The following is a 26,416-nucleotide window of genomic DNA, read 5'->3' on the forward strand; positions in this document are numbered from 1 at the left end:
GCTGCCTCCAGAGGAGGGAGACTGGGACTGGGGCCTTGGTCCTTGGGCAAGCCCTGGCCTGGCCTCCACGAGTGTGTTCAGCCGTGGCTTGCCCCTGCCCGAGCGGTGAAGGTTGTCCCCACCGCCCAGCCGTCCCCTCGTGGGATGGCCTGCACCCACTACAGCAGGGGTCCTCAAACTTTCTAAACAGGGGGCCAGTTCACTGTCCCTCAGACCGTTGGAGGGCCGGACTAAAAAACTAGTCGGCTGCTAAGCAACAGGCAGCGGCGGCAAAAACACCCGGCGGGCCGGATAAATGTTCTCGGCGGGCCGCATGTGGCCCGCGGGCTGTAGTTTGAGGACCCCTGCACTACAGTCACCTGCACACACAGCAAAGACGTGGACACGCCCATGAGCCCAGTCCAGCACACACACCCATATCTGTAGATCAACAGTCCCCAGGTACACACCCATACTGTGTGTGTGCACGCGCGCACACACACACACACACACACACACCTGAACACACCCTGTGCATCACGTGTGCCCTGCCCTGCACAGCTGCACATCTGCTGAGGCAAGGCCTGGTGGGTCCGAGGGATTCGTCCAGCCTTGCCAGGCCCTCTCTGCTGCCCTGAGTGCCCCCCTTTTCCTCAGTCCACAGTGGGACAGAGGCAGGGGGTGCCAGCAGAGGGGACACTTCCCCAGCAGGTATGCTGGGCCCTGCACCAGCTCCCAAGGCCTGGAAGGGGCAGCCACGTCCCAAAGGCCTCCTGGAAGCGGCCTCCTAGGGTATCCAGGTGGAAATTGTCCGTGGCCTCGTAGGTGCTGGCGCTGGCAGCCAGGCCTAGATGAGTCTCTCCTCGGGCGGCACCTTGAGGACACTGTCCATCTCCAGCCGGGCCCCGGCCACCTCCTGCTGGCTCGGGCTATAGGTGCCCTCTGACTGGCGGCGCTTTCTGGCTGCCAGGATCCCTGAGAGGAGGCCCAAGAGGAGGAGGAGGAGGCAGGCGCAGGCTGCAGGCACTGCCACCTCCAGCAGCGGGAACGGCAGTGGCAGTGGCAGGTCCTTCTGCAAGAGATACGACAAGGAGGCCTCAGGTAAGGGAGGCAGGGAGGAGAGAGCAAAGAGGGCACAGGACTTGCTCAGAGGAAATGAGAGCTATCAGGGAGGTAGTGGGAGACCTGGCCCTGGGGGTATACAAGCAGGTGCCAGGGATCCACCGGCAGAGCGACTGCCAGGAGATTCCTATAAGACAAAGGGGTTCTGGCTGGAAGGAGAGAAGACGTTTATTGACCACCCAGTCCGAGCTCAGCACAGTGCATGGACTTCACGGAAACCTCACACCACGTGGTGAGACAGCAGGGAGAGCACTCCTCACTCCAGGAGCTCAGAGTCTGGCTTATCTGTTCCCTGGTGTTTCCCCAAAAGCTGGGAGCAGGGCCTGCATGGTAGGCCCTTGGTGGGTAGTAGGTGAGAAAACAGGCTTTGCCCAGACTCCCCAGACGCGTGACTAGTTGGTGGCAAGCGAGGACTGGCACTTCTCCGTCTGCCCCCAACACCACGTTGCCATCCCTCAGTGCCCAGCCCTGCCATGTGGCTCCTCCTCCCGACAATAAACGTATTCAAGCTGCGGCAATGGGGACTTGCTCCCTCCCCATCCTGAAGGGTGGCCTGGTGTTTGAAAGTGACCATGGAGACCAGGCTTAACCCCAAAGTGGGAGAATCTTAGGCAACAGCCGGAGAGGCTGACTGGCTGATGGCGAGCACAGAATCCAACAGGGCCTGCTCCCCCACCCCATGGAAGCTAGACCAGGCTTTGGGGGGCCCTCCTCTCCGTCTCCTCAGTCTCCCAGGGTTTCCCCATCAAGGAGTCTGCAAGGCTGGAATTCTGAAGTCCCGGAATCACAGAAACCCAGGATTCCAGAGCCACAGGTCTCCCTCTCAGGCCCCAGTGACCTGGGTCCCAAGCCCAGCACACAGCCCTGGAGAAGGGTCCAAGGCTGCAGATAAAACTGGGCCCTCACCAGCCGCCACCAGGCACTTCTGGGGGAGTTGTAAAGCCATTATCTCCCGGGGCTCTGGGAGGGTGGGTGGGGAGCCAGAGGCTGTAAAGTTCCACTTGAAAGGAAACAGTCCCCAGAAGCAGAGGGAATTTGCAGGTTTATGACCCAGGCTGCCAGAAGCCCGAGGAGATCAAGGCTCCTGCCCACGCCCCTGCAGCCAGTACCCACTGTGGGTTCATGCCTGCAGGGCCAGCTCCGCCCCTTAGTGGGGAGCCCACCAGAGGGAGGTTCAAGCTCAAGCTGCCCATGGGCCCCTCCGCAGCTGAGCGTCCTGGGGTCAGGGGCCAAGCTCACTCTGGCTCAGACCTGTGCTCCTCAAATATTCCTACTCTAGAAGCCCCTGGAGATTACAGCCTCTGTGTTCACCAACCTAAATCCCTGAATTCCAAGATCCTGTGGGTCCTGAATCCTGCCCCAAATCGGGCTTGATGGAGCCCAGCTATTTCACTGCCAGCCCCCAGGGGATGGTGGGGACCTCCGGGCTCTCCCTGGAGTGAAAATGCTTCCTGGATGGGGTTCATGAAAGGGACCTGGGTCTCCCCTGTTGCTGCTGTCCATCCCACAACAGGGTTTGTCCAGGAGCAGCCCCAGGTGCGGCACAACTCCCCCCCGCCGCCACCACCACCACCACCACATCAGCTAATAAACTCCAAAACCCCACACCCTCTGGCACAACTCACCACCACTTCACAGAACTGGCCCGAGAACCTTGCGCTGCAGACACATTCGTACGCCCCAGCAGCCACCCGGCAGGTGCCCCCATTCAGGCAGGGGTTAGCTTCACAGGAGAGCTGACACCTGGGAGGCAGAGAAGAGGTGGTGGAGGAGCCTGCTTCCTCCCTGCTGTCTCTTGTTCCCCCAGCTGCCACCTTTAGCCCCTCAAACCCCCTTCCCAGGCACCGAAGCCCAACCATTCACTGTCCCCGCCTGGCTGGGCCCTGCCGGGTGCCGAGGCTTCACGTGATCTCCATCACTGCCCGCCACCTCTGCCCCCGCATTCATGACTGAGAATGGCTCACTCCACCAGAATCACAGGAGAGCCCGTGCAAAGGCCCGGGGATGCTGACTCCGGCTGCAGCGGGCCCAGAACCTGCACCTTTACAGCCTCCCCAGGCGGTCCTGGTGCAGGTGGCCTGTGCAAGGGCCTCCAAGAAACACCACCAGGCCACCCCTTCCCTGCAGGGGTCTGCAAAGCAGTGGGTGGAAGCCCCAGAAAGTGACCGAGGAGGGCTGTCAGGCATGTGATGACAGTGAGGACTCAGACGGTGAGTACCTGACTCTACCCACCCTGCCCAGCTCTCCACACTCACCGGCCGCTCTCCAGGCCCCGCCCCAAACCCACCTCTGGCCAGCAAAGCCCTCCTGGCAGCTGCAGTTGGCACCCTGAGGCCCACCCTCACACGGGGTGCCATTGAGGCAGGTGACATTCAGGCGGCATCCCTCTGGCAGGACTGGCAACCTGGAGAGAAACAGGCTGGACTGGGGGCAGGACACCTGCCCCCCCCTCACCCCCAACTCAGCCCCTCGAGCACAGGCCAGCGGAACCCCTGTGTTGGCATCCATGGACTCAGGGCCACCTCCTATATAGTCCCTAGTGTCAGTCAGGCACGTGGTGTCTGAGGTGGCCACAGGGCTGTCCAGCCCCACCCCAACCCAGGCGGGGGATCTTCCCAGGGTCCAGGCCTTTGAGAAGCTGACAAAGGGGAAGGGCTCTGCTCAGAACAAAGGTGCATTCCTTAGCACGACGCGGGCCTGACATTCCTGGGGGGAGGGGAGGAGCCCAGGAGGTAAGGCCTCCAAAAGACAGTCTCCATAACCTTGGCTCCAAAGGACTGGGGCATCCAACTAAGGATGAATAGGGGCCCACCTCACCCGGCCTCCCTCCCAGGGGACTAATGCGGTGAACATCAGCGGTGGGTGGTGGGCTTTCGGGGAAGCTCCATCAAGGGTTTCTTCCCAGACCAGCTCTGGGTTCCCCACCCTTCACCCCCAGACAGAGCGCCGTTTATCTGAAATTCACATGTATCGGGTGTCCTCTACCTGGCAAGTCTAGGGGACTGTGGTTCCCATTCACCACGAGGGCAGGAGGCTCAGAGAGGGGAGGGGGCCGGCCCACAGGCCCGGCGCATCCACAGCCCAGCCCTCGGCCCTCGGCCCTCGGCCCCCAGCCTCACCCACCGACCCGGGGTCCTCCCCTCCAGCCCCGGGTCCTCCCTCCTTCCGCCCGCCTCTCCCGCCCGCGCGCGCGCGCCTCTCCCGCCGGAGTCACCGACCTGCAGCGCGGGCCCGCGAAGCCCTCCGGGCAGCGGCACAGGAATCCGCCGTCGGGGCGCGCGTGGCAGCGGCCGCGGAGGCAGGGCGCCGAGCGACACGGGTCGGCGCGGGCCTCGCAGCGCGGGCCCTCCCAGCCGGGGCCGCAGGCGCAGGCGAAGGCGTCGAAGAGGTCGCGGCAGGCGCCGCCGTGCAGGCAGGGCGAGGGCGCGCACACCGGCCCGCCGCGGCAGCCGAGGCGCGGGGCCGGCGCTCCGGGCCAGGCCGCGAAGTGCTCGCGGGGCGCGGGGCCGACGCCTGGCCGCGGGCGCGCCAGGGGCAGCGGGAGGCCGCCGAGCGCCACGCGGCCCAGGCAGCCGGTGAAGTTCTCGGCCAGCAGGACGCGCGCCGCGCCCGGGCCGCGCAGGAAAGCCAGGTCGCCGGCCAGGCCGCGCAGCGCCAGCGGCGTCGCCGCGCCATCCAGCCACAGCAGCCAGCGCGACGCCGCGGCCGCGGGGCGCTCCATGGCCAGGCGCACGCGGTGCCAGGCGCCGTTGGCCACGCGCGGCCCGGGCGCGGGGAGCACGGCGCCCGGCAGACCGCGGCCGCTGCGCACGCCAGCCGCCAGCGAGCCGTTGTGGACGGCCAGCCAGACGGCGGCCAGGGTGCCCGCGGCGGCGCGCAGCAGCCCGGCCTCCGAGTCGCGTGTGCGGAAGGCGAGCGAGAGGCCACTGAGCTCGTGTCCCGACGATGCGTTGAGTCCGCTGAATGGGACGGGAGGGCCCTCGCGGAACGTGGCTTCCGCCACACCTGCGGAGAGCGGGAGCGTGGGGGAGGGCAGGCCTCCGCGCACCCACCCGCCCACCCCAACCCCTACACGCAGGGGATCCCATCTGCCGCCCCCATTCCCACCCATTGAGGGTGGGTGAGGATGGGGAGAGGCAACACACAGCCACCTACCACCTAACCCCAGAATCTGCGGCCCCACCTGCACTTGCACCCCCTCCCAATTCCCTTCCTCCAGACTGCGCCCACCCTGCCCTCCAGGGAGCAGACCAGGCAACAATAACCCCTCGGAAAAATCTCTCTCCCTTTCCTCCGCCCTTTCCCTCCTCCTGAAGTTGCCTGGTCTCATCACCGAGGCCTACTCTCCACTGCAGGGAGTCCTCTTTTTTTCATGCAGATTTTTAAAATGTCGATCATGCATTTTAATGAAATGCAGTCAGCTTTTAAAAATGCTAATCATATCTTTCTCCAACGTAAAGCCCTCCCCTGGCACCCCACTGCCCTTGGGAAGAAGTCCTGAGCTGCCTGGCCCAACTTTCAAGGCCCCTGGCAACCTAGCCATCCCATCCCTGTACTTGTGTCAAATCGTTCTTCTAACCCTCAGGGCCTTTGCACATGTTCTCTCCCCTCCCTGCTAGGCCCTTCCCTAGGCCAGTTCAGAGTTTTATCTGACCTTGAAAATCTAGCGAATGATCTCTTCCTTCCAGAACAGTTCTCAACCTGTGAGTCGCGACCCCTTTGGGGGTCGAACGACCCTTTCACAGGGGTCGCCTAAGACCATCGGAAAACACATATATAATTACCTATTGTTTTTGTGATTAATCACTATGCTTTAATTATGTTCAATTTGTAATAATGAAATTGGGGGTCACCACAGCATGAGGAACTGTATTAAAGGGTCGCGGCATTAGGAAGGTTGAGAACCACTGCTCTAGAAAGCTTGTCCTGCTGGATGCAGTGGCCCAACTACACGAGGCTGGAACTGTTGGCATCCTGGTCTGCTGTGAGCCCTGAGGTTAGGGGTGGGGTCTAACCCAGCCTGAGTGTCCAGCCCCCAGCATGGGGGGTGCCCAGGGCACACACTCACAGACAAAGCCATCAGGGACCTCCTCACAGGTGGCAGGCGGGAGGCAGGGCTGGCCGGGACACCACAGCTGCTGGGCACATGTGGGCCCTGTGAAGTTGGCAGGGCAGGTGCAGTGGAAGTCATTCCAGGTGACCAGGCAAGTCCCACCGTTGAGACAGGGGTTGGGCTGCAGGAGAATCGGGACAGGGGTTGGCTCCGGCCTGCAGTAGCATAACCGTCCCTGCACTGGTTCTTAATTGAGCACCTGCTACAGACGCATTACCTCCTCAAACAAATGGAGTGGAAGTCACTATCTCCACTTTACAGATGAGGAAACTGAGGCTCAGAGAGGAGAAGCCATTTGCCTGAGTCACTCAGCCAGTAAGTAGAGGAGCCAGAGGTCACACCCAGGCTATTCCGATTCCAGGGCTGGTCTTTGTTCATGAGCCAAGTGGGTCCCTGTGTCCCCACACAGTCCTGCCCAGAGGCTGAGAGAGCCCTTGCCTGGGTCAGGGTGTCGGTCTCAGAAAAGGACCAGACGGCCAGAGCAGCTGGGCCAGGAGGAGCTGAATGTGAGCCCTTCACTGCCCCGCTCTAACCATGGCACCTTGGGCAGAGTGCCTTCCTCACCAGGAGAAAGACCTGCTGACCCAGATGCAGGGCGGAAAAGGGCCCCACCCCTTTGCCAGAGCACTCACCCTGCACAGGTCCTCAGAGACACAGCCCGCGGTGAGGTTCCAGGCCTGCCTGCTGCCCAGCTCATGGGGCTGGCTTGCGTTCCCCAGCGGCAGCGGAAAGAAGGGGAGGTGGAGGCCATTGAGTCGCAGGTCCTGGAGGCAGCCGCGGAAGGGCCCACCCCAAGGCTGGGCGTCTGCAGGGAGGCGTCTCCCACCCACATGCACCTGCAGCCCCGAGCCCTGCAGCTGCTCAGACCCGAAGCTGAGTGTCACCAGGCGGCGGAGCCCATCATCCCAGGGTCCGGGCAGCACCAGAGCAGGACCGCCCCGCACCTCGGCCCGGATCTGGCCCTCGCTCAGGAACACTGTCAGGACAGCTGCCGAGTCGTCGGCAAGTTGGAGCAGCAGGCCAGCAGGTTCCCGAGTGCGGAGGAGGAAGGACACCATGAGGTTGGGGCCTGGCAGCCGATGGACCAGGAAGGATGCAGAACTCAGGGCGCCCCCCAAGCCAAATGTGGCTGCAGGAACCTCTGCAGGGGGGAGAGGGGGCCAGGCATGAGGCGTGTGGGCTGGGGGAAGGCACGGCCTCTGCCCTGGGGCCCACCTGGCTCGCTCCTCACCATCAGCACATGTGGGTCCACTGTAGGGCCGGGGGCAGTCGCAATGGAAGTGAGTCCACAGGTCCACGCAGGCCCCTCCGTGGGCACAGGACAGAGGCTGACACTGCTCATGGCGCTTGCAGCCTAGGAGGGCGTTCTCCCCAAGATCTTCAGGCAGCAGGAGGTGCCCATCCACATGGACGTCCTGGAGGCAGCCTGCAAAGTCTGCGCCACCCAGCTGGACAGAGCGGAACCCGGCAGGCGGCGTGGCCGGGGAGGCTGCAGGAGCCTGGGGCACAGAGCTGGAGGCCACGCAGAGCTGGGCAGGGCAGCCCTCATGCCAGAGCCGCAGCTCCAGGACCTCGAGGCGGAGCATCACCTCCACTCGGTGCCAGTGGCCATCATTTAGGGGCAGGTCTGGCAGCCTCAGGACTAGAACGGTATTGCCGTGGCTCCAGAGTGTGGCCTGAAGTGTGGCTGCCGCCAGTGCCAGCTCCAGTTCCAAGCTGTCCTGGGTATCAGTGCGAGTGGCCAAGGAACCAGCAGGTAGGGTGGTGCGAAACCTCAGTGCCAGACCCAGGGGCCCACCAGCTGGTACTGATACCCGCACAGGGTTCCCAGCCACCATGGAGAAGGTGGTATTCTGGCCACAAGCAGGTCCGTGGGTACCAGGTGGGCAGCGGCAGACATAACTGTGGACTCCAGACTCAAAGGTAGGGATGCAGGTCGCAGCCAGTGGGCAAGTGTGGCCCTGGCAGCCAGTGAGCTGCACAGAACAGTCATGCCCACCCCAGTCCTCCGGGCACCGGCAGGTGTAGCCTGCCGTGATGTCATCACAGGTCCCCCCATGGAGGCAAGGCTCCGACCGGCATTCGTCCACTTCCTCTTGACACGTCAGGCCTTCGGGAGAGACCAGGCCAAGGCTCAGCACCCAAGGCCAGAACCACAGTCTGGACCCAGAGCTTCCCAGCTTCCTGGGACCGGGACCTCAGTACCTATCAACCAAACCAATTCCCAATTTCCAAAGGGTTTTTCGTGGCCCCCTGCAGTCCCCGGAGGCTGGAACCCGGGATACCCCTTTCTCTCCACACCCTGCAGATTCAATCCCCTAAATACTCTCCAATCTGCCACCCACCTCTCCTGCCTCACCTGCCTGACTGCAAAACCCCTCCGCCATCCACCTCCACAGCAGCCAGAGGTCTGGTTCTAAAGATCACCCGCCAGGTTCCTCTGCTGCCGAAGGTCCAATCACTCACCCTGGCATTCAAGGTTCCTCTTGGGCTGGGCACGACCGGGCACTCAAGTCTCAACCCTGCTCCCTACACACCTTGAACTGCCTGTTCCTCTGAGCTTTTCCTGCGAAGTCCTGCCTCTGGAGCTTTGCTCACACTGTTCCCTCTGCTTAGAATGCCTCATCCTCCCTTACCCTGCCTTTCAAACTCCTATTCGTTCTACTAAGCCCAAATTCAAAGGGCCAGTCCCCTCGGTGGCTTTCTCTGACTCCCAACCCCAAGCGAGTGTGTCACTGCCAACTCCTTGTCCACATCCAGGCACAGCGACCCAGAACTCTGTATTGAAAGTATCTGTCTGGGTAGCTGAGGTCTCCTCCAGGCGCTTGAGTATAGCATTGGCACCCAGCAAAGGGCCTAGCATGGCTTTTGTGGACAGGGTGATAAAAGGGAGGAGCAGGCAGAGGTGGGCATGCATCTGTGGCACTCCTGGTAGCCCCCAGGCTCTAACCTCCTAAGGGGCCCATACAAGCTGTGAAGGGACCACCTCACCCTCCTTCCCAGAGCTCCCATGCCAGGTGCTCTGGCCCTAGCTTAAGTCAAAAAGCCACAGCCCAACCCCAGTTCAGCCCGAGACCCCGCAAAACCACCAAGGCTAGCCCTGCCCCAATATCCTAGCTGAAGGGACATAGGCCCAAAGAAGCCACCAGGCTTTGAATCCTGGCCCAGTCAGCACACAAGCAGCACAGTCTCCTTCTGAGGACAGCTAGCTCCACCTCCCCTGCCCAGAGCCACCCTTCTCCATACCTGCCAGGAGCCACAGGCCCCCCAGGAAGATCCACAGGGCCCGCAGCCCCATCGCATTTCCCCAGATGTGTGAGAGTGCTGGGCGGCCGCCGAGGCTGGGGAGCAGCGCTCCCGGCCTGGTCTGGCTGCCTCCTTCAGACCCTGCTCAGGAATGCCAGGCACTGGCCTCCCCCACGCCAGCATGAACCAAAGGGAGGACGGGAGTGGACGGTGGCAAGGAGCCCAGCCCCACAGCCGGGATTCCCCCTCCTGGTCTCTGACCTTAGAGATCTGACCTCGCCGTCACCCATCAGCTGAGCTCAGCTGCTGCTGACGCTGGGGAACCTGAGGGGGTGACACTCCCTCTCTGAAGGCTCCAAGGCCTCCTCTAGAAGGTGGGGACTTAAACCCCCACTTCATGGGGCGGTAGTCAGGGGTAACAAATACACAGAGAATGCTCTTCAAAGCTGCCTTGGTGGACCCACTGTGTGCCAGGCACCCAGGAGGCAGGGCTCGGGGACTGCAGCCCACAGGGTTGGGCGCCCAGGGGAGTTGGCCACCCAAGGGTGGAGGCACTGAGCCCCAGGGTCTTTGAGTGGATGAAGGGTAGAGGCGACGGTGTGATCACCACCTCCTTCCCCTGGGCCGGGGAGCCTGTGTCGAGGAGCCCTGCCAGGGAGAGGAGGCAGTGAGCCTGGGCAGGAATGTGGGCCGTGTGGGGGAAGTGCCACAGGCATTCCAGAGGGGCAGGGACACGCGGTGAGTGAGGAGTTCTTTGGGTTCACCAGTGTCCGTGTAGGAGGGTGTCTGTGTGCCTGTGCATCTGCTGCACTGAGGAAGGGAGAGGCTGCTGCACCCCCAACTCCTACCCAACAGGCCCCAGGTCCCCCAAGGTCAAGCTCATCCTTCTCCAGACACTGGCTCCAGCTCCCCGTAACCACCCCCCTTCTCCCTTCCCTGTCCTGGCCCAAGGGCCTCTGCCCATCCCTCTGATGTCAGGTGCCGGGGGTTCTCTGCCCTTCAGCCACACACTCTCCCCGACAACCTCGGCCACTTGTGGCCCCAGCTGTCAGGGTTACACTTCTGACCCTCAGTCTCTGACTCCAGCCCAGGCCACAGCCCTGGGCCCCAGATCCCTGTCCAACAGCCCCCACCCAGGCTCCTCCTGGGGGTGCCCCTCCGACAGACTCAGTGTGGACAAAGCTGCACTCACTGTCCTCCACCCAATGTCACCTGTAGCAGCATCCCTGACACCTTCCACTCGCACCTGGATAACCCTCAGGACCTGCAGGTGTCCTCCTACATGTTTCTCAACCTGTTTATTCCCTGCATTCCCACCTCCAAAGCCCAGGTCCCAGCTCGGCCCCAACTTGAATGACACCTGGACCACTATACCCACCTCCTCTCTAATTCCCTCTCCCCATCAGTCCAGCCTCCACACATCAGCCAGAGGAGCCTTCCCACCCCAGACCCACCAGCTCTGACCTTGCCCTGCCCCGGTGCCCACCCCACCCCCAAGCACCTGTGTAGCCACTTGGACAGTGACACCGAAAGCCGTTGGGCAGGTCTTGGCAGCTGCCTCCACCGAGGCATGGCCCGGAGGCACACTCGTCCACGTCCACGCTGCAGTCGTCCCCTGCAAGAGGCCCAGCCGTGTTCCCACCTGTGCCCTCAGAGCCAGTCTGGACCTGGAAGGGCCCATGTTATAGCTAGAGACTGAGGCCCAAAGAGAGGCGCGTGAACCCACCCCCATCCCTCCTGGTGTATCTGAACACCGGCGGACCTTCTGCCCTGGAAAGGGGTAGGGACCTCACCCTCAAAGCCTGGAGGGCAGCGGCACAGGAAGCCAGCAGCATGGCGGAAGCTGAAGGCGCCAGGGAGGGCGGCCTGGGCGCCCCCGTAGAGGGTCGGGTCGGAGCGCTGCAGGCATTGGCCCCCGTGCTGGCAGGGGCCTGCCGCACACTCGTCCTCGTCCACCTCACACAGCTCGCCGCGGTAGCCTGGGGACACACACACGTGGACATCAGGTCAGAGGGAGTCCTCCGGCTGCAGCACCCTCCCGCCTCAGACGCCAGCCCAGCCCAGGGTCCCGTTAGGGTAACGGCTCAGAATGTGGCCAGGCATGTTGAGAGAGTGACACATCAAAGGGGGTAGGAACGACTCTGGCAGCCTCAGCTCAGCAGCATCATGGCATTACCATGAGAAGTGAGCACCTTGCACGTGCCAGGCCGTGGGCCGAGGCCTCGTGGTCACTACACCTTTACTCTCCTCGGAACTACCCTGGGAGCAGGGGCTATGATTGGGCCCATTTTGCAGATCAGAAGCCTGAGGCTTGGAGAAGCTGCAGTCACGTGCGCCCACAGCGAGGTCCACTGAGGGCGCGTGCGCACCGGTGCACGATTTCTCCGCCCCAGGCCGCGCCCCGCCCGCCAGCCCACGCATGCGCACGCATGCGCCCCCCCCGCCCCCCCCCACACCCACGCACCCACGCACCTGGCCAGCAGAGGCAGCGGAAGCTCCCGAGGCCCTCGAGGCAGGTGGCGTTGTGCGCGCAGGGAGCCGACGCGCACTCCAGCACCTCCTGCTCGCAGCGCGCGCCCTCGTAGCCCGTGTGGCCGCAGTCGCACCGGAACCTGGAGCAGAGCGAGCACGCACTCGGCTGCAGCCCCCCCGCGTCCCCCCCCCTCCCGGCCCAACGCGCGGCCTTCCCGCCTTCGGACACCCGGCCGCCCACTCACCCGTTGACCAGGTCGTGGCACACGCCCCCGTGCGCGCACGGCTGGCTCTGGCACTCGTCCAGGTCCAGCTGGCAGCTGGCACCCCCGTAGCCCGGCGCGCACACGCAGCGGTAGGAGCCCACGCCGTCCAGGCACGAGCCCCCGTGCAGGCAGGGCGCCGAGGCGCACTGGTCCACCTCCAGCTCACAGTTCACGCCTGGACGGGCGAGACACGGACAGAGGCAGGTCACCGAGAGGGAGGGCGAAAGAGGCCGAGGCGGGCCTCCTCAAACCAGTTCCAGTTACGAGGAGCCGAAGGTGAGGGTCCACGCAGAGAAGGAGTTTCTCACGCCCGCGGTGGTAACAGGATAGAAACAAGACCGACATCCCTGCTCCCTTGGGCTCACAAGCATCTAGCCGGGAGATGGGTGTTAAGTCCGTGTTAACTACGGGAGGACTGGTTTTCATGTTGATAAGCTCAACAGTGAGAAAGCCCTGGATTCTGGGAAAACAAGAGTCAGGATCTTGGCCTGGGGGATTGGGAGTCAGGGAAGGCTTCTTGGAAGAAGCGCCTCCTGGAGGACCAGGTGGCTGCATAGACTAGGATGGGGAGCTGTTGGGTTCCAGAGAGACTGTTAGTCAACACCTGCTTGGGGCGGGGCATGATGCCCTATGGCCGCGCAGAAGGCAGGGAGCTAAGGGGAGAGCGGAGGAGGTGAGGCAGGGGTGCAGGGAGGCCAGCCTTGGGGCCAGGTGACACAATCTGGGCTTACCCTAAAGTTGTAAGCAGGTGAGTTACCTGCTCCTATCTGCATTTTAAAAGGCTCACCTGCCGGCTTTGCAAAGTGTAAGGATGGACCCCAGAGAGGAAGACACCCCGCTGGGAGATGCTGAGTAGGGTAAGCAACTCCTTCTGGTCTCCCCTGCATTGTCTTGCTTTTAAAACTGAAAGTCCAAGTCCTGGGAACCCCCTCAGTTCTGGACAACACCCAGAAGACTGGGAGGCCCTTGGGGGAGGAGGCTGTGGAGGTGAAGGGAGGTGGGGAATCCCAGTGTGGAGATGGACTGCTATGTTTGTCATTATACACTCCAGTGGCCCTACCCATGCCCCCCAACTGGGATGGGTCCTGGGAAATGATTGATCATGGGGGCCCGGGGCCCAGGTGGCTCCTGCAGGAACCTTACCCCCTTCCTGGCTCAGCGAGCACAAAACACAGCCCCTCCTTCCTGTGCTCCTGCATGCCTGCTACCCTGGCCCCACTCCCACCCTCTGTGCCAGGCAGAGCTAGGCCCAGGCCTGGAATCCCAGCCTCCCCCGCCTGGCTGGGAACGGAAGGAGGAGCAGAGAAATGAGTCACACAGACACTGCACTCGCTCACATCTCACCCAAAAAGCATTCCCCAGAGCGTGTGCGCACCACACATCCGGGCGCACACACCTGCTGGCACGTACGCACACAACATGTTAGCACAAAGGCATTCAGGGAGCCTGGACACCCGCAAATACTGAGACACACATGACCTCACTCACATATCCAGGCACTGAGGCTCTCAAAGGCTGAGAAAGACACACAGAACCCGCTTCCAGAGTCCATGTTCCTCTGTGTGCCGAGACCTACCTCTTCACTCTAAGCACCCTCCCCTGGAACCCAGCCCCCCCCCCCCCCAAGTCTGACCCATTGCTCTGAGGTGACCTCACACTGCCCTCTGCTCTCAGAGAGAGTTGTCTGAATCCAGTGTCCATACTGCAGGCTCCCAGCTGCCCTGGACCTGACCTCTCCCCAGCTGTGTCCTCCTCCCCAGCCTCTAGGCCCTCACTCCCATGCTCTTGCTTGGAGCAGGAATGGGACTGGGACGGGGCTAGCGTTTCCTCAGTGCAGCACTTGGAAATGCATCATCCACTTCCCACTGGAGACCGCAGAGGCCCCTGGGGTTAGTCCCACAGTCCAGTTTGAACAAGACCACCATGTCTCTCTGCTGGAGTTTGGGGGGCTACCCAGGGAGGGGGTCCACATTACAACCTGAACCATACCAGGGGTGTTCATACTCTAGAACAGCGGTTCTCAACCTGTGGGTCGGGACCCCTTGGGGGTCGAATGACCCTTTCACAGGGGTCGCCTAAGACCATCGGAAAACACATATATAATGACATATTGTTTTTGTGGTTAATCACTATGCTTTAATGATGTTCAATTTGTAACAATGAAAATACATCCTGCATATCAGATAGTTACATGACGATTCATAACAGTAGCAACATGACAGTTATGAAGTCGCAACGCAAATAATTTTATGGTTGGGGGTCACCACAACATGAGGAACTGCACTAAAGGGTCGCGGCATTAGGAAGGTGGAGAACCACTGCTCTAGAGTCATCCGATGAGTGACAGGAAGTCTACACCACAGCCGGACACAGGTCTGGAGTGAGTAGATGTGAGAAATAGGAGGTGTGTACTCACTGAGGCCAAACCAGGCAGATCTGCATCCAGTCCCACCAGAGATGCCCGAGGGTGTCTCCACACCTAGCGCGCGTCGGAACTCTGGGAGGGACTGAGGGAGCGCGTGTGCAGTGCCTTTTCTGTGCCAGCCACCGTACCAGGGCTCACACGTCCACGCTCACCCAGAGCTGCCAGGGCCGCCCCAGAAGCGTCGGGACCTAGCGTGGCTGTCCCTGAGAGCTGCCAGGGTGCCCGGAAAGGAGGTGGGGGTGTCTCTGCTAAAGTCAAAGCCGAATCGGTGACTTCACACTCTGAGCCAATGGGATGGACGTCACAGAACCTCCCCCGGGCACAGCCGGGGCCATTACCTGCATAGTCAAGGGGGCAGTCGCACTCGTATCGATCGGCCAGGTTGCGGCAGGTGGCCCCGTGGTGGCAGGGCCGGGAGGCACACTCATCGATGTCCAGCTCACAGCGGGGGCCCTGGAACCCGGGCACACAGTAACAGCGGAAGTCGTCAGGACCTGGACCCTGGGGCACACACAGCGCGCCGTGGTAGCAGGGCTGGGTGGCACAGCCCTGGGGCTCGGTGGGCCCGCAGGTGTAGCCGCTCTCCGTAGCCTGGCACTGGGTCCCCGGAGAGCATGGGTCTGAGGCACAGGCACTCCGAGCCTCTGAAGGCTCTGTTCCTGTAGAGAGAGGAGACAGGGTGGGCAGGGCTCCTGGGCACTCCCCTCCCCACACTCGCCCTGGTCCCTGGAGACAGAAAACCGCAGGGTCTGTCCACACTGGGTAGGATGGAGAAGGGGCCGGTGGCTCTACAAGCCAGGTCCCAGCAGGCTGCACACAGCCACACCGGGACTGGGAGTAGTTCAGGAGCCTCCATGGCAGAAAAATAGGACCTGGGACGCTACTCCGCTCAGGATTGGCGAGCAGGCAGCCCTCCCGGGAGCCTGCTCTCCGTCCCCTCGCATCCCTGCAGCGCCCCTTTGAGGCAGGCTCTGTCATGCCCATTTCACAAGAGAGCAGAGTGAGGCTCAAGAGAGAAAATGAGGACTTGCCAGAGGCCATCGCACAGCAAGTTAGTGCTGGGACGGCTTTCCAGGCCTTCCCGCCGGGGTCAGCCCCACTGGGGTGGGGGTCTCCTGTCCATGGCCCATTCCCTCCCAGAGGGCCCAGGTCAGGGCTCTTCCCACTGCCCCCTCCGCCACTCCTGCTGGGGGTCTGGTAACTCCATCCCTGCGTGAAATTGAGTGAAATCGAAGATGGAGGACTTCAAAGGCCCTTCTTTCCCTCCTCCCCCTCTTCCCAGCCCACCCCACTGCTCTGGGAACTTCTCACAGGATCCCTGGCCCTCACTGTACCCCCATCAGCAAATGCTTGAGTGTCAGCCTGGCTAAGGTCACAGGGTACAGGGCAGGTACTGAGACCTGCTGACAACCCCTGGCTCTGGCCGCTGTGCTGCCTGCACTGAGCTCCCTGTTAGAGGATCACCTACTGATCCGGAAGCCAAGCCAGGTAGAGAGCCAGCCTTCCGCCCTTAACCCTCCCTCCCTCCCTCCCTCCCTCCCAGCCTGTCAGCCTGTCAGTATAATTCTGGAGTAAGAACAGTAAGAACTCGGACCTTGGAGTAAAACAGCCTGGGTTAGATCCCAGCATAATTACTAGCTCTGGGACGGTGGGCAAGTTCCTCCTAGGGACCTGCATCTCCCAGTCCGAAAGGGGGTGCTAATAGTCCATGCCTCAGAGGGTGTGATAGGGTTCAGAGCCTCAGGGGCTGCAGCCAATCCCCGCTTGTAGGAACTCGGTAAGTGATGGGGGAGGGGGAGTCGCCCATAAGAAGGAGGCACCCCCCTCCCCACCTGGGGTTCTGAGAGGTGCTCCTTCCCTGGCCAAGTTGTCATCCAGACACTAACCAGGCCCTGCCCCTCCCCTCCCCCACCCGGGTGAAGACCCCCAGATAAGGCCCCGCAGCCTCTCAGGCGTCATCCACATTCCACAAGGCAAGGCTGTCCACTGGCCGACCCCCACCCTTCCCAGCCAGGGCCAAGCGGGGTGGGGGACAGGGAGACGGGAATACTGGCCAATAAATAGACGCAGGGAGAGGATCCTGCTGCCACCCCCACTCGGAGCACCCAGAGCGCCTGGGACAGCTCAGCATGGGCTCACTCACTTCCAGCCCCAAATTGGGAGTCCCACAGGGCCAGACTAGTGGCAGAGGGGCAGAGGGTCTCAAATGCTGTCAGACCAGATGACTTTCTAGGCCCATGGGGTCCACAGACCCCCCTCTGCCCACTGTTCCTCTCCCCAGCTCAGGGCATCCATCCCCAGCCCCCTCGCCTGGTCGCAGGGGTGAGGGCAGGGGGTATTTGGGCCTCTCTCGGGGGCTTATGGGCAGCCCATCTTTTTCCCATTCTGAGTGGCTGTGGCTGATCCCTTAGGAGCCAGTCCCCAGGGCTAGATGCTGTGATGGGGGCGGGAAGGTGATCTGAAGGGGGTGGGAGTGAGTTCAGCTCCCTCATGGAAGGAACAGGGCTGGCATCAGACAGACCCGGCTTGGATCAGGGTGCTGACAGGGCCCTCATAGGGTGTTGTAAGGAGCCACGGCGGTGACATGGGTGAAGCCCTGGCACCCAGTGGCCCCTCAGTGAGGGCTCCGGCCGTTATGATCAGGGTCCCTTGACCCAGGCTTGCTCAGGAAGGGGAGCACAGCAATCAGAGGCCCCAGCTGAAGGGCTCTGGCTGCTGGGCCTGTGCCATTTCATTCCAGCAAGGTGCCACCCTCCTCCGTGTGGCCCGGAGCTGTACCCTTTCAGAGCAGAGGGGCCCGGGCTGGGCTGCAGTGCCTGGAGGAGTGGGAAGGTGGGAGCAGGTGGGCTGTGGCCCCGAATGACAGAGCCCACCGCCCGGGGGAAGGAGTTTGCCCTGTCAGAGCCCGCAGAGAGGGAGGGAGCCGTCTGTCCTGGGAGGCGTGCAATAGCGCCACTAGCCTGGCCACCAGGGGCAGCCGCATCTCTTGTGTAATCTCAGTGAATCTGCGTGTTTACTGAGGAGTTGGGTCGAGCTATTGCTTCTGTTCCACGGTTGAGGAAAGAGGCTCAGAGGTGAGCCCAGTCCCGCAGCCCAGGAGGGGCTGGAATGCAAGCCCAGCTCTCCCTGCTGCGGAGCCTCCACCGGTTCCAGAGCCCCGCCCCGGCCGCCTGTGTGAGGATTCCCATTCCTGGGCCCCGCTCCGACCTAGAGATTCCAACCCCTGGGCCCCGGGCCCAGAATCTGCATTGCAGCTGCTCCCAGGGAGTCCCTTGTACAGTGCGGCTTGGGAACTGCTGACCTCGGGTTCTGTCTCCTAGGAGCCTGCCCGGGAGGCCAGGCCAGCCCAGGGCTGAGGGGAGGAGGGGTAAGGACCCAGGGCAGAGGCGGGGCCGTCCCAGGGGCCCGGCAGGAGGGGCGGGGCCTGTTGCCAGGGTAACGAGGGGCCTGTGCTTATCTTTACAAATCCCTGCTGACCTCTAAGGCCGCCTGGGACGACCTGCAGGGGACGGATTAACTGTCATTGCCCCTCCCCTCGGACCGGCTGCCCAGCCCTGGGAAGGCCCAGAAGGGAAATTTCTCCGCGGACAGGGCGGGATGACAATAACAGCAGCCGTTTACTGAGTGTGTACTATGTGCTCTGGCCTGTGCTCCACATCTCGCATCTACGACTACGTTATTATGTTGCTGTAAGTTCCAGCGGTTCTCAACCTGTGGATCGCGACCCCTTTGGCGGTCGAACGACCCTTTCACAGGGGTCGCCTAAGACCATCCTGCATATCAGATATTTACATTACGATTCATAACAGTAGCAACATTACAGTTATGAAGTAGCAACGAAAATAATGTTATGGTTGGGTCACAACACGAGGAGCTGTATTTAAAGGGCCAGAAGGTTGAGAACCACTAGGCATGGGTGCTGTTGAGAAAACTTGTTTTTTCTGACTCAGAGGTTGTAAACTTGCCCAGGACCATCCCTCAAAGAACTGAGAACAGATGTCTCAGACTTGGGAGAGGCCCACATCTCCCGGGCATGCGAAATTCCCCTGGGCAGACTCTGCATCGCCACCCTGTGCTGCCATTGTAGTGCATTCCAGCCCCGCCTCCTGGGCACTGGACGGGGTGTCCATGCACAAGCATAAGAGTGGAGGTTCGGCCCCGCCAGGGGCTCAGGTGGTTGGAGCACCCTCCAGTACACAAAAAGGTTGTGGGTTCAATAGCCAGTCATTTCAGGGGAGGGGGGGTCAACCTATTGAAGTTTCACATCACTGTTTCTCTTTCTCTTTCTCTATCTGTAAAAATCAATGAAAACATATCCTCGGGGAAGGATTTAAAAAAAGAAAAAAGAATGGAGGTTCCAGGATGTGCCTGGGAAAGCGGGCAGTCCTGGGTGTCTGTCCAGAACCTGGCCGTTCGCAGTCCTCCTGGGCTCAGGCCGCCCTCAGTGCTCAGTGACTCCTGCCCTCTGGGCACTTCTAACAGGCCTGGTGGAAACTGCCAGCCACAATGAGAACTGTTTCTGGGGCGTGGATTTTGGGAAGCGTCTTGTCTGGACAAAGCGAAAGACTATCCTTAAGAAGTGACCCAGTGACTTTCGGTGTTGGGCACACGATGCAGTATACAGATGAAGGATCATAGACTCGCACACGTGACATGTATGTAAACTTATTAACTAGTCGGTTGGTTGGAGCATCCACCCATACACTGAAAGGCGGAGGGTTGGATTCGCCGTCAGGGGACATACCCAGGTTTGATCCCCCGTCAGGGTATGTATGGGAGGCAAGCAATAGATGTGTCTCTCTCCCTCTCCCTTCCCCTGTCTCTAAAATCAATAAAAACATATCCTCAGGTGAGGATGAAAAAAATAATAAGTAGATTTTATCTAAAAGTCAAAAGGAAAAACATTTTATGAAGAAGCGACCCAGGGTCTCATAGGTGCAGAGCTCCTGGCAGAAGGGCCATGTTCATCTCACATCAGTGGCCCCAAGGCTGGGACCCAGTAACAAAGCTGGAATCCCTGAGGTTAAAAGGCACAATTCTGGTAACAGTAACCACAACAATAACTGTAGGGGATTCACGTCCTCTCCCCCGCTCCTGGCACTGGCACTGGCACATCCCAGAGTTTCCAAACCGTGGTCTCAGAGCACTAGGCATCCAGAATGCTCATGCCTGCAGTGCCTCCCCCCCCCCCCCCCCCAGCTTTCAGGGATCCCCAGGGAGGCACTCCCCGTAGGGAGGGTCCCATGGAGCAGGTGGGGCTCCGGCCTGCCGCCCACCAGGCCACATGTAATTATTTCACCTTTAACTACAGTGGCTTCTGGTTCAGTCTAAAGTTTCTGAAACTGGGGATCCCATGCTGCACCTCAGCTGAAGAACCACGGTATTTTCTCATCAGGTCTCATGCTGGCCTTGGAGTTAGCCTAGGAGAGGTGACTATATCGGCTGGTGCTATAGCTCACTGTGTCATCCTGACCCTGCCAACCACTGGCTCTGTGACTCTGGGCAAGTTACTGACCCTCTCTGGGCCTCATTTCCTCCTTGGTAAACTGAGGGTCTCATAGGGCTGTGGTGAGAATGAAACTGATCATGTTGGTCCGGTAGCATAGCACCGACCCCATAGTGGCTGATACTGTTTGTTTATTCATTCGCCTACATATCTTTACTCGAGGCAAACACTGACCATCCAGCAAACCCTGATGCTGGGTCACCTGTGAGCAGTTCTTCCCTCCCTGCCTCTGTTCTGCAGGCCCCATCAGCTCTGGCTGGAGGAGGGGCCAGACTTGGGGACTGGAGGGCTGCCCCTTTGTCAGCCAGGCTCCCTGGGTGTTCTGGGAGCAGGAGGGATGTGAGAGCCCAGCGTGCCCATTGTCCTCCAAGATGCCTGGTCCTCTCCTAGCAACCGGCGGAGCCTTTGTGGCAGCGTGGGCTCCGGAGAGGGGCCAGGCGCGGGCCTGGCAGGGGTGGGCAGCAGAGCCAGGGGCCCAGGGCCTCCAGAACCCCCTTACCCTCTGGGATGGAAATGGCTTTTCAGGTGATACAGTCCCCGGGCCCTCTCTGCCTGGCAGTCAGGCCTGGAGAACTGGCACCCAAAATGCTCAGGCCTGCAGTGCCCCCGCCCCAGCTTTCAGGGATCCCCAGGGAGGGGGCTTCCCGTGCAGAAATCACAGGGGAAGGCTGCCCTCGGAGACCCCAGTGGGTGAGTGTGCGGGGGTGTCTGTGAGTCCATTTCCTTTTGTAGCACCATTTACTCTGTGTTCACTCCGCCTCGAGGTTCACGTGAATGTGTATCTGAGTGTGGATGCACGCATGTCAGCACACTCGCATTGGTGGGTGCCGGCACATGTAGGTGTGTGTGTGTGTGTGCATGTGCATCCTGTGGGTCAACATGTGTGGACACCTGCTCATGAGATGGTGTGTGCCCTCGTGCATGCCACACCCATGTGCAGGGGTGTGTGTGCATTTGTGTGTATGTATGCACAGGTGTGCATTTGTGTGCGTGCACGTGTGTGTGTGTGTGTGTGTGTGTGTGTGTGTGCGCTGCGCGCGCGCATACTATAGGACAGGGGACCGTCACCAGATCCCCAGACCAGGATTTCTTGTCTCGGTGCAGAGAGCAGGCCGCAGCGCCTCTCATGAGCCCAGACATGCCTGGGGGGCCCAGCTCATAAGCCTTATCCCTTCCTGAGACTCGTTTTCCTCCACTGCACCATGGGGTCCGCATGCCCCCCAGGGCCGGAGGCTTTGTGAGCCGGGCCCATGAGAGGCTGGAGGAAGTGGCCTAGGGCAGTGGTCGGCAAGCTCATTAGTTAACAGAACTAAATATCAACAGTACAATGATTGAAATTTCTTTTGAGAACCAAATTTTTTAAACTTAAACTATATAGGTAGGTACATTGTTATTAACTTAATTAGGGTACTCCGAAGGCAGGGTGGGCAAACTTTTTGACTCGGCAGCCACAATGGGTTCTTAAACTGGACCGGAGGGCCGGAACAAAAGCATGGACGGAGTGTTTGTGTGAACTAATATAAATTCAAAGTAAACATCATTACATAAAAGGGTACGGTCTTTTTTTTTTTTTAGTTTTATTCATTTCAAACGGGCCGGATCCGGCACGCGGGCCGTAGTTTGCCCACGGCTGTCCTAAGGCTTAGGAAGAGCCACACTCATGGGGCCAAAGAGCCACATGTGGCTCGAGAGCCGAAGTTTGCCGATCACGGGCCTAGGGGGACCTGACCCCACACCCTGGGAGTCTAAGGAGGTAGGGGCTCCTCAGCCACCGTGGACCTCAGGCCACTGCCTGCTTGGTTCCCTCCACCAGCAGTCGGGGGAGGGGGGGGTGTCTAGTAGCCATAGTGACCAAGACAAAGCGTCCCCCGACGCCCCAGGAAGAACTCCAGGCCCGCGCACACGTGAATCTACTTGGACAAAAGCAGAAACGGCTTGGCGAGTGGGGTCCGGCTTCGGGAAGCCCTTTCAGCTCCGTCTGGGAATGCCTGGGCAGGGGCAGCCGTGGGCACCATGCTCCCAAGGACCCAGCCACCCCAGGGACCCCAGTGCACCTGCGTCCCCCCCAGTGCAGGCAGGGCGAAAGCACAAATGGGGGATGTCGGCAGAGACCAGGCTCCCCTGGTCCCCTTCCCCTTCTCCAACCCAATCCACTAGGCTGGGTCTGCTGCCCCCACCCTAGGCCCCCAAGACACAGTTCAACCCCCTGGACAACTTGCACCCCACAACTTGCACTAGGACAGCCCACCACACTGAGAAGGCCTCAGACACACCCAGGCTCCCCCAGCACAGCTCATCCTCCCTCACAACTTTAACACCCCCCCACCTGCACCCCACAACCCAGCACAGGCCTCACAACCCAGCACTCCCACCCCAACACTCCTCCTAAGACACACAGCCCACCCCATTACCCAGGTCACAGCTGGCCCACAAAGCCCCCCAACACACAACAACCTGAAGTCCCAGGACACATTTGCCTCTACACAAGTTCCAGTGGCCCACAGCAACACACTCCTCCGCACCCCACAACTCAGGCCTGCACCCCACAGCATCTCACTCCTGTACACCCCACAACTCAGGCCTGCACCCCACAGCATCGCACTCCTGTGCACGCCACAACTCAGGCCTGTACCCCAGCCCTAGAGTTGGGCTGGCATCCGCAGGGACAACTCCGGGGGCTGGGGTGTCTGCTTTGGGACACAGCCTGCTCAGGTTCCCCCCAAGGCTTGTGCCCCAACTCACCGGCCAGGAGGGCAAGGGCAGGGGCCCAGAGCAGCATCAGCAGCAAGAAAGGGGCTGGGAGCCTGGGGTCCCGGGTCCGTGGCCTGGGCAGCGCCATGGCAGCACGCTCTGCTCCGCAGCTATGGGAACCGGCGGCCTGGCTGGCTCCGTACCCCCCTCTCCCTCCAACCAGCACTAATGCTGTGGACAGAGGCCCAGCCCTCCCTCCCTCCCTCCTCTCCCGCCTCCTCCCCCAACCCAGGCCCTCCCAGGCGGCTCCTCCAGGAGGAGGATTCTGGAGGAGGGGTCTGACCCACCCAGTCTCCCCAGGGCCCAGGGTTCCAGGCAGGAGTCAGGGGTCCCTGTGGGTCCGATCTCACCTCACTGCCCAGCACCCTCTCCCTCCTGACCCCCCACCCCTGTCTCCTCCCACTTCTCAGGCTGTGCTGCCTCTGCCTCCTCAGAGAAATTTCTGTTCTGTGGGGGAGGCCGGCGAGTCCTCAGGTATCCCACCCGGCTGGACCACCCCCAGCGCCTCAGCCTGGGCCCCCTCCCCAGCCATCTTCCCACCCCAGCTCCTCCCACTCAGCTCCCACCTGAGCAAGGGACCCCCCCCTGCTGCCTGACGCCCCTCTCCCTCCCCACATTGAGTCACCCACAGGTTCTGGCAGCAGTTCCTTCTCAGTGTCTCTTGGTCCCACTCCTGCCACACATTGCCCCTCTCACCATGGCCCTCAGGAAACGGCCCCTGACTCCCTCCACTCCCCCGACCCCTCACCACCAGCCATTTCTCCCCTTTGGCCTAGATCTTCTCTGCTATTTGCAGCTCCAGACCCCTCACCATAATCCAAGGCCGCCCCTTCGACAGAGCGGCAGCACTCACTAAACAAGCTTTCCCCTCCCCCGTGGGAAGTCCCCCTGCTTGTCTAACCTCGCAGTCTCCTGCTGCACTCGATGTTTGCTCGCTCCGGGCTGCATAGGGCAATGTTGCTGGGTGGAGAGGAGGGGTTCTTCAGGGGACCTGGACCCAGGAAGCCAGGTCATCTCAAAGGCGCTGCAACATAAAACACCCCCGTTGTCCCACTGCCCTCAGCTCCGGTGGAGGGAGAACCCCTTGCTGAAGGGACTTCCTGAGCCAAGCCACTGTCCCCTGCCAGTGCATCCCTGTTTGGCCCAGTTCAGTGACCACCCCAAGAGGTCTTAACTAGAAGACCCAGGTCCTGTGCTGGGCTCTGCCATGTGTCCCTGACATCTGGGGGTTACAGTGGTTAGTCAGACGCGACCAGCGACTGAGGTTCCTCTCGGGCTGCTCTAGGGGGATGGGCAACGGCCCATGGACGTTCAGGGCAGGGAGCAGTGTGAGTCACACAGGGCAGGGCGTGGGCAGTGGGGGCCACACTGGTCCTCCTACCCAGCCAGGTGCTCGGAGAGGGAACCAAAGGCCTGGGTTTGTCCACCTCCCTGCCCCATCTCCAGCCCTGAGTCTGGCTCCCCCTGGAGTCGGGGTTCCGCCTTGGGTTCTGGACTCTTCTCCTAAATCACCTTTAACTTGCTGCCTCTCGGGTACACCAGGAGCGTCTCCCCTCCCCTCTGCGGAAGCCCCTCTTCACCCTGTAGGAAAAGCACAGGCCTCTGGGATAGATCCAGGTTTGAGCCCCGTTCCACCACCGATTGTGGAGTGGCCTCAGCCAGGACTTCCTTCCCTGGGCCTCAGTTTCCCCATCTGTAAAATGGGAGTGATAGCAGTTTCCATCATGGAAGGCTTTACAATAGTCCCTATCAGTGCGTTTGTTTTCTGCAGGTTCAGTTATCTGGGGTCAGAAACATTAAATGGAAAATTGAAGAAATAATTTATAAGTTTCAAGTCGCGTGCTGTTCTGAGTACCTCACCTCATCTCATCAATTAGGCATCGCATCATCTCACATCATCACAGGAAGAGGGGTGAGTACAGAACAATAAGATATTTTGAGAGACACCACACTCACATAACTTTTATTATAGTACTGGAGGCCCGATGCACGGGATTTGTGCACTGATGGGGGCGTGGCCTGCGGGGATTGGCCTGCTGTGGGAGAGCTGCTCATCCTGGTCAGCCTACGGCACTCCCACTGTGGGAGCACACTGACCACCAGGGGGCAACTCCTACGTTGAGCATCAGCCCCCTGGTGGTCAGTGCGCGTCATAGCGACTGGTCGACTGGTCGTTCTGGTTGTTCCACCGTTTGTCACTGGGCTTTTATGACATAGGATATTCTAATTGTTCTGTGTTATTAGTAGTTATTGTTGTTAATCTCTTATGGTGCCTAATTTAAAAATTAGACGTTATCATAGGTATGACTGTATGGGAAAAAACATTAGGGTTGGATACCATCTGCAGTTTCAGGCATCCATGGGCGTCTAGGACATATGCCCTGGGGGTCAGGGGGGCTGCTGTAGTGATCTGAAGAGGCAATGCAAGTTCTCTTTATTCTGCCTTTCAGAGGTTCCCAAGGGATCCAAGCAGTCCCTGGGAGCGGGGGGCGGAGGGGGGGGGGGCCAGGAGGGCAGGAGCCTCTGGATATGGGGACAAACACCGGAGTTCTTAGAACCCCAGGGCCAGCCCATCCAAGCCTCACCCCTCAGCCACTGTCCTGTAGCTGCCGTGCGCCACCTTGTGGCAAATGTGGGACCACCTTCAACCCTGACTTTATTGGGTCTCTCAGAGGCTTCCCCACCCCCTCCAGCTTCTCTTCCCTAGCTTTCCTCCGGCTTTCCTCATACTTTCCTGACGGTTCCTTGCTCTCTCTCTTCCCACAGTGTTGGGGGATTTCAGGGTCTGCTCCCAGCCCCTGCCTTTCTCACACGTCCCTCCTTGGGTGAGCACATCCACACCCAGGCTCTCTCATGAGCTCTGCACCAGTGATTCTTAACCCTGTTCCGATTCCCTCTTGGCAACAAATGTCTGGTATCATGCTATGTTACCCAGAAACGGAATGACATACATATGCATATAATTCCCAAAAGAAAACTATCCTAATGCTCTAACTAAAATATCAGAGTAAGTCATTACAGGCTAGTGGTGAAATGTACAAATTCTGGTTTCTGTACTTCCCTGTGGTGTGATCTTGGGTAAGTCACTTAACCTCTCTGTGCCTCAGTTAGCTTCCTAGTAAAAAAAGGGATTTTTTTTCTATGCAGCACATTATTGCATAGAGTTGTTATGAGGATTAAATGAGTAATTTTTCATGAAGCATTTGGAACAGTGACTGGCACATGTTAAGAGCCAAGTGAGTTTTGGTTAAACTAATAACAAAAGTAATTTAAGATAATATGTACGTATTTCAAGTAAATATTTTTATTGACTCCACTAGAAGACAGTAAAATAACAAGAGGCTTGCGCCTACCCATAAAAGCCCCCCTGACTGCGGCAGCCACAACGCAGACTGACAAAGAGAATGTCAGGTTGTCAACTCAAACACCACAAGTAGCGTTGACGTTAAGTACATAGTTTTTCGGTGAGTAAGCTTCTGAACAAGAGAAAGGGCAATCTTCCTCCAATTTACAGGGAAGTTATATTTCAGCGTACA

At 60.1% G+C, this 26,416-nt stretch overlaps 1 protein-coding gene across 1 annotated transcript; it reads right to left on the reverse strand.

Annotated features, from left to right (window-relative positions):
- Nucleotides 1–250: 250 nt before the first annotated feature.
- On the reverse strand, nucleotides 251–22,968 carry CRB2 (crumbs cell polarity complex component 2). The gene is made up of 13 exons (XM_036331463.1): nucleotides 22,872–22,968; nucleotides 14,962–15,282; nucleotides 12,178–12,373; nucleotides 11,933–12,072; nucleotides 11,254–11,439; nucleotides 10,962–11,075; nucleotides 7,446–8,324; nucleotides 6,847–7,355; nucleotides 6,170–6,335; nucleotides 4,320–5,106; nucleotides 3,389–3,505; nucleotides 2,727–2,844; nucleotides 251–1,051 (listed from the first exon to the last, which is right to left on the reverse strand). Exons 1-13 carry the CDS (start codon nucleotides 22,966–22,968, stop codon nucleotides 827–829), a joined length of 3,855 nt encoding a protein of 1,284 aa, XP_036187356.1. The 3' UTR covers nucleotides 251–826.
- Nucleotides 22,969–26,416: the final 3,448 nt, after the last annotated feature.

Source organism: Myotis myotis, unplaced genomic scaffold (genome assembly GCF_014108235.1).
Source record: "Myotis myotis isolate mMyoMyo1 unplaced genomic scaffold, mMyoMyo1.p scaffold_m19_p_12, whole genome shotgun sequence".
Taxonomy (NCBI): domain Eukaryota; kingdom Metazoa; phylum Chordata; class Mammalia; order Chiroptera; family Vespertilionidae; genus Myotis; species Myotis myotis.

What these genes read in the sequence shown, in the direction of transcription:
- CRB2 (XM_036331463.1), bottom strand. Translation starts at nt 22,968, where the DNA reads ATGGCGCTGCCCAGGCCACGGACCCGGGACCCCAGGCTCCCAGCCCCT. An exon ending in TGCCCTTGCCCTCCTGGCCG is followed by an intron (nt 15,283 to 22,871) that starts GTGAGTTGGGGC and finishes CTCTCTCTACAG; the next exon opens with GAACAGAGCCTTCAGAGGCT. An exon ending in CTGTCCAAGTGGCTACACAG is followed by an intron (nt 8,325 to 10,961) that starts GTGCTTGGGGGT and finishes TCTCTCCCGAAG; the next exon opens with GCCTGACGTGTCAAGAGGAA.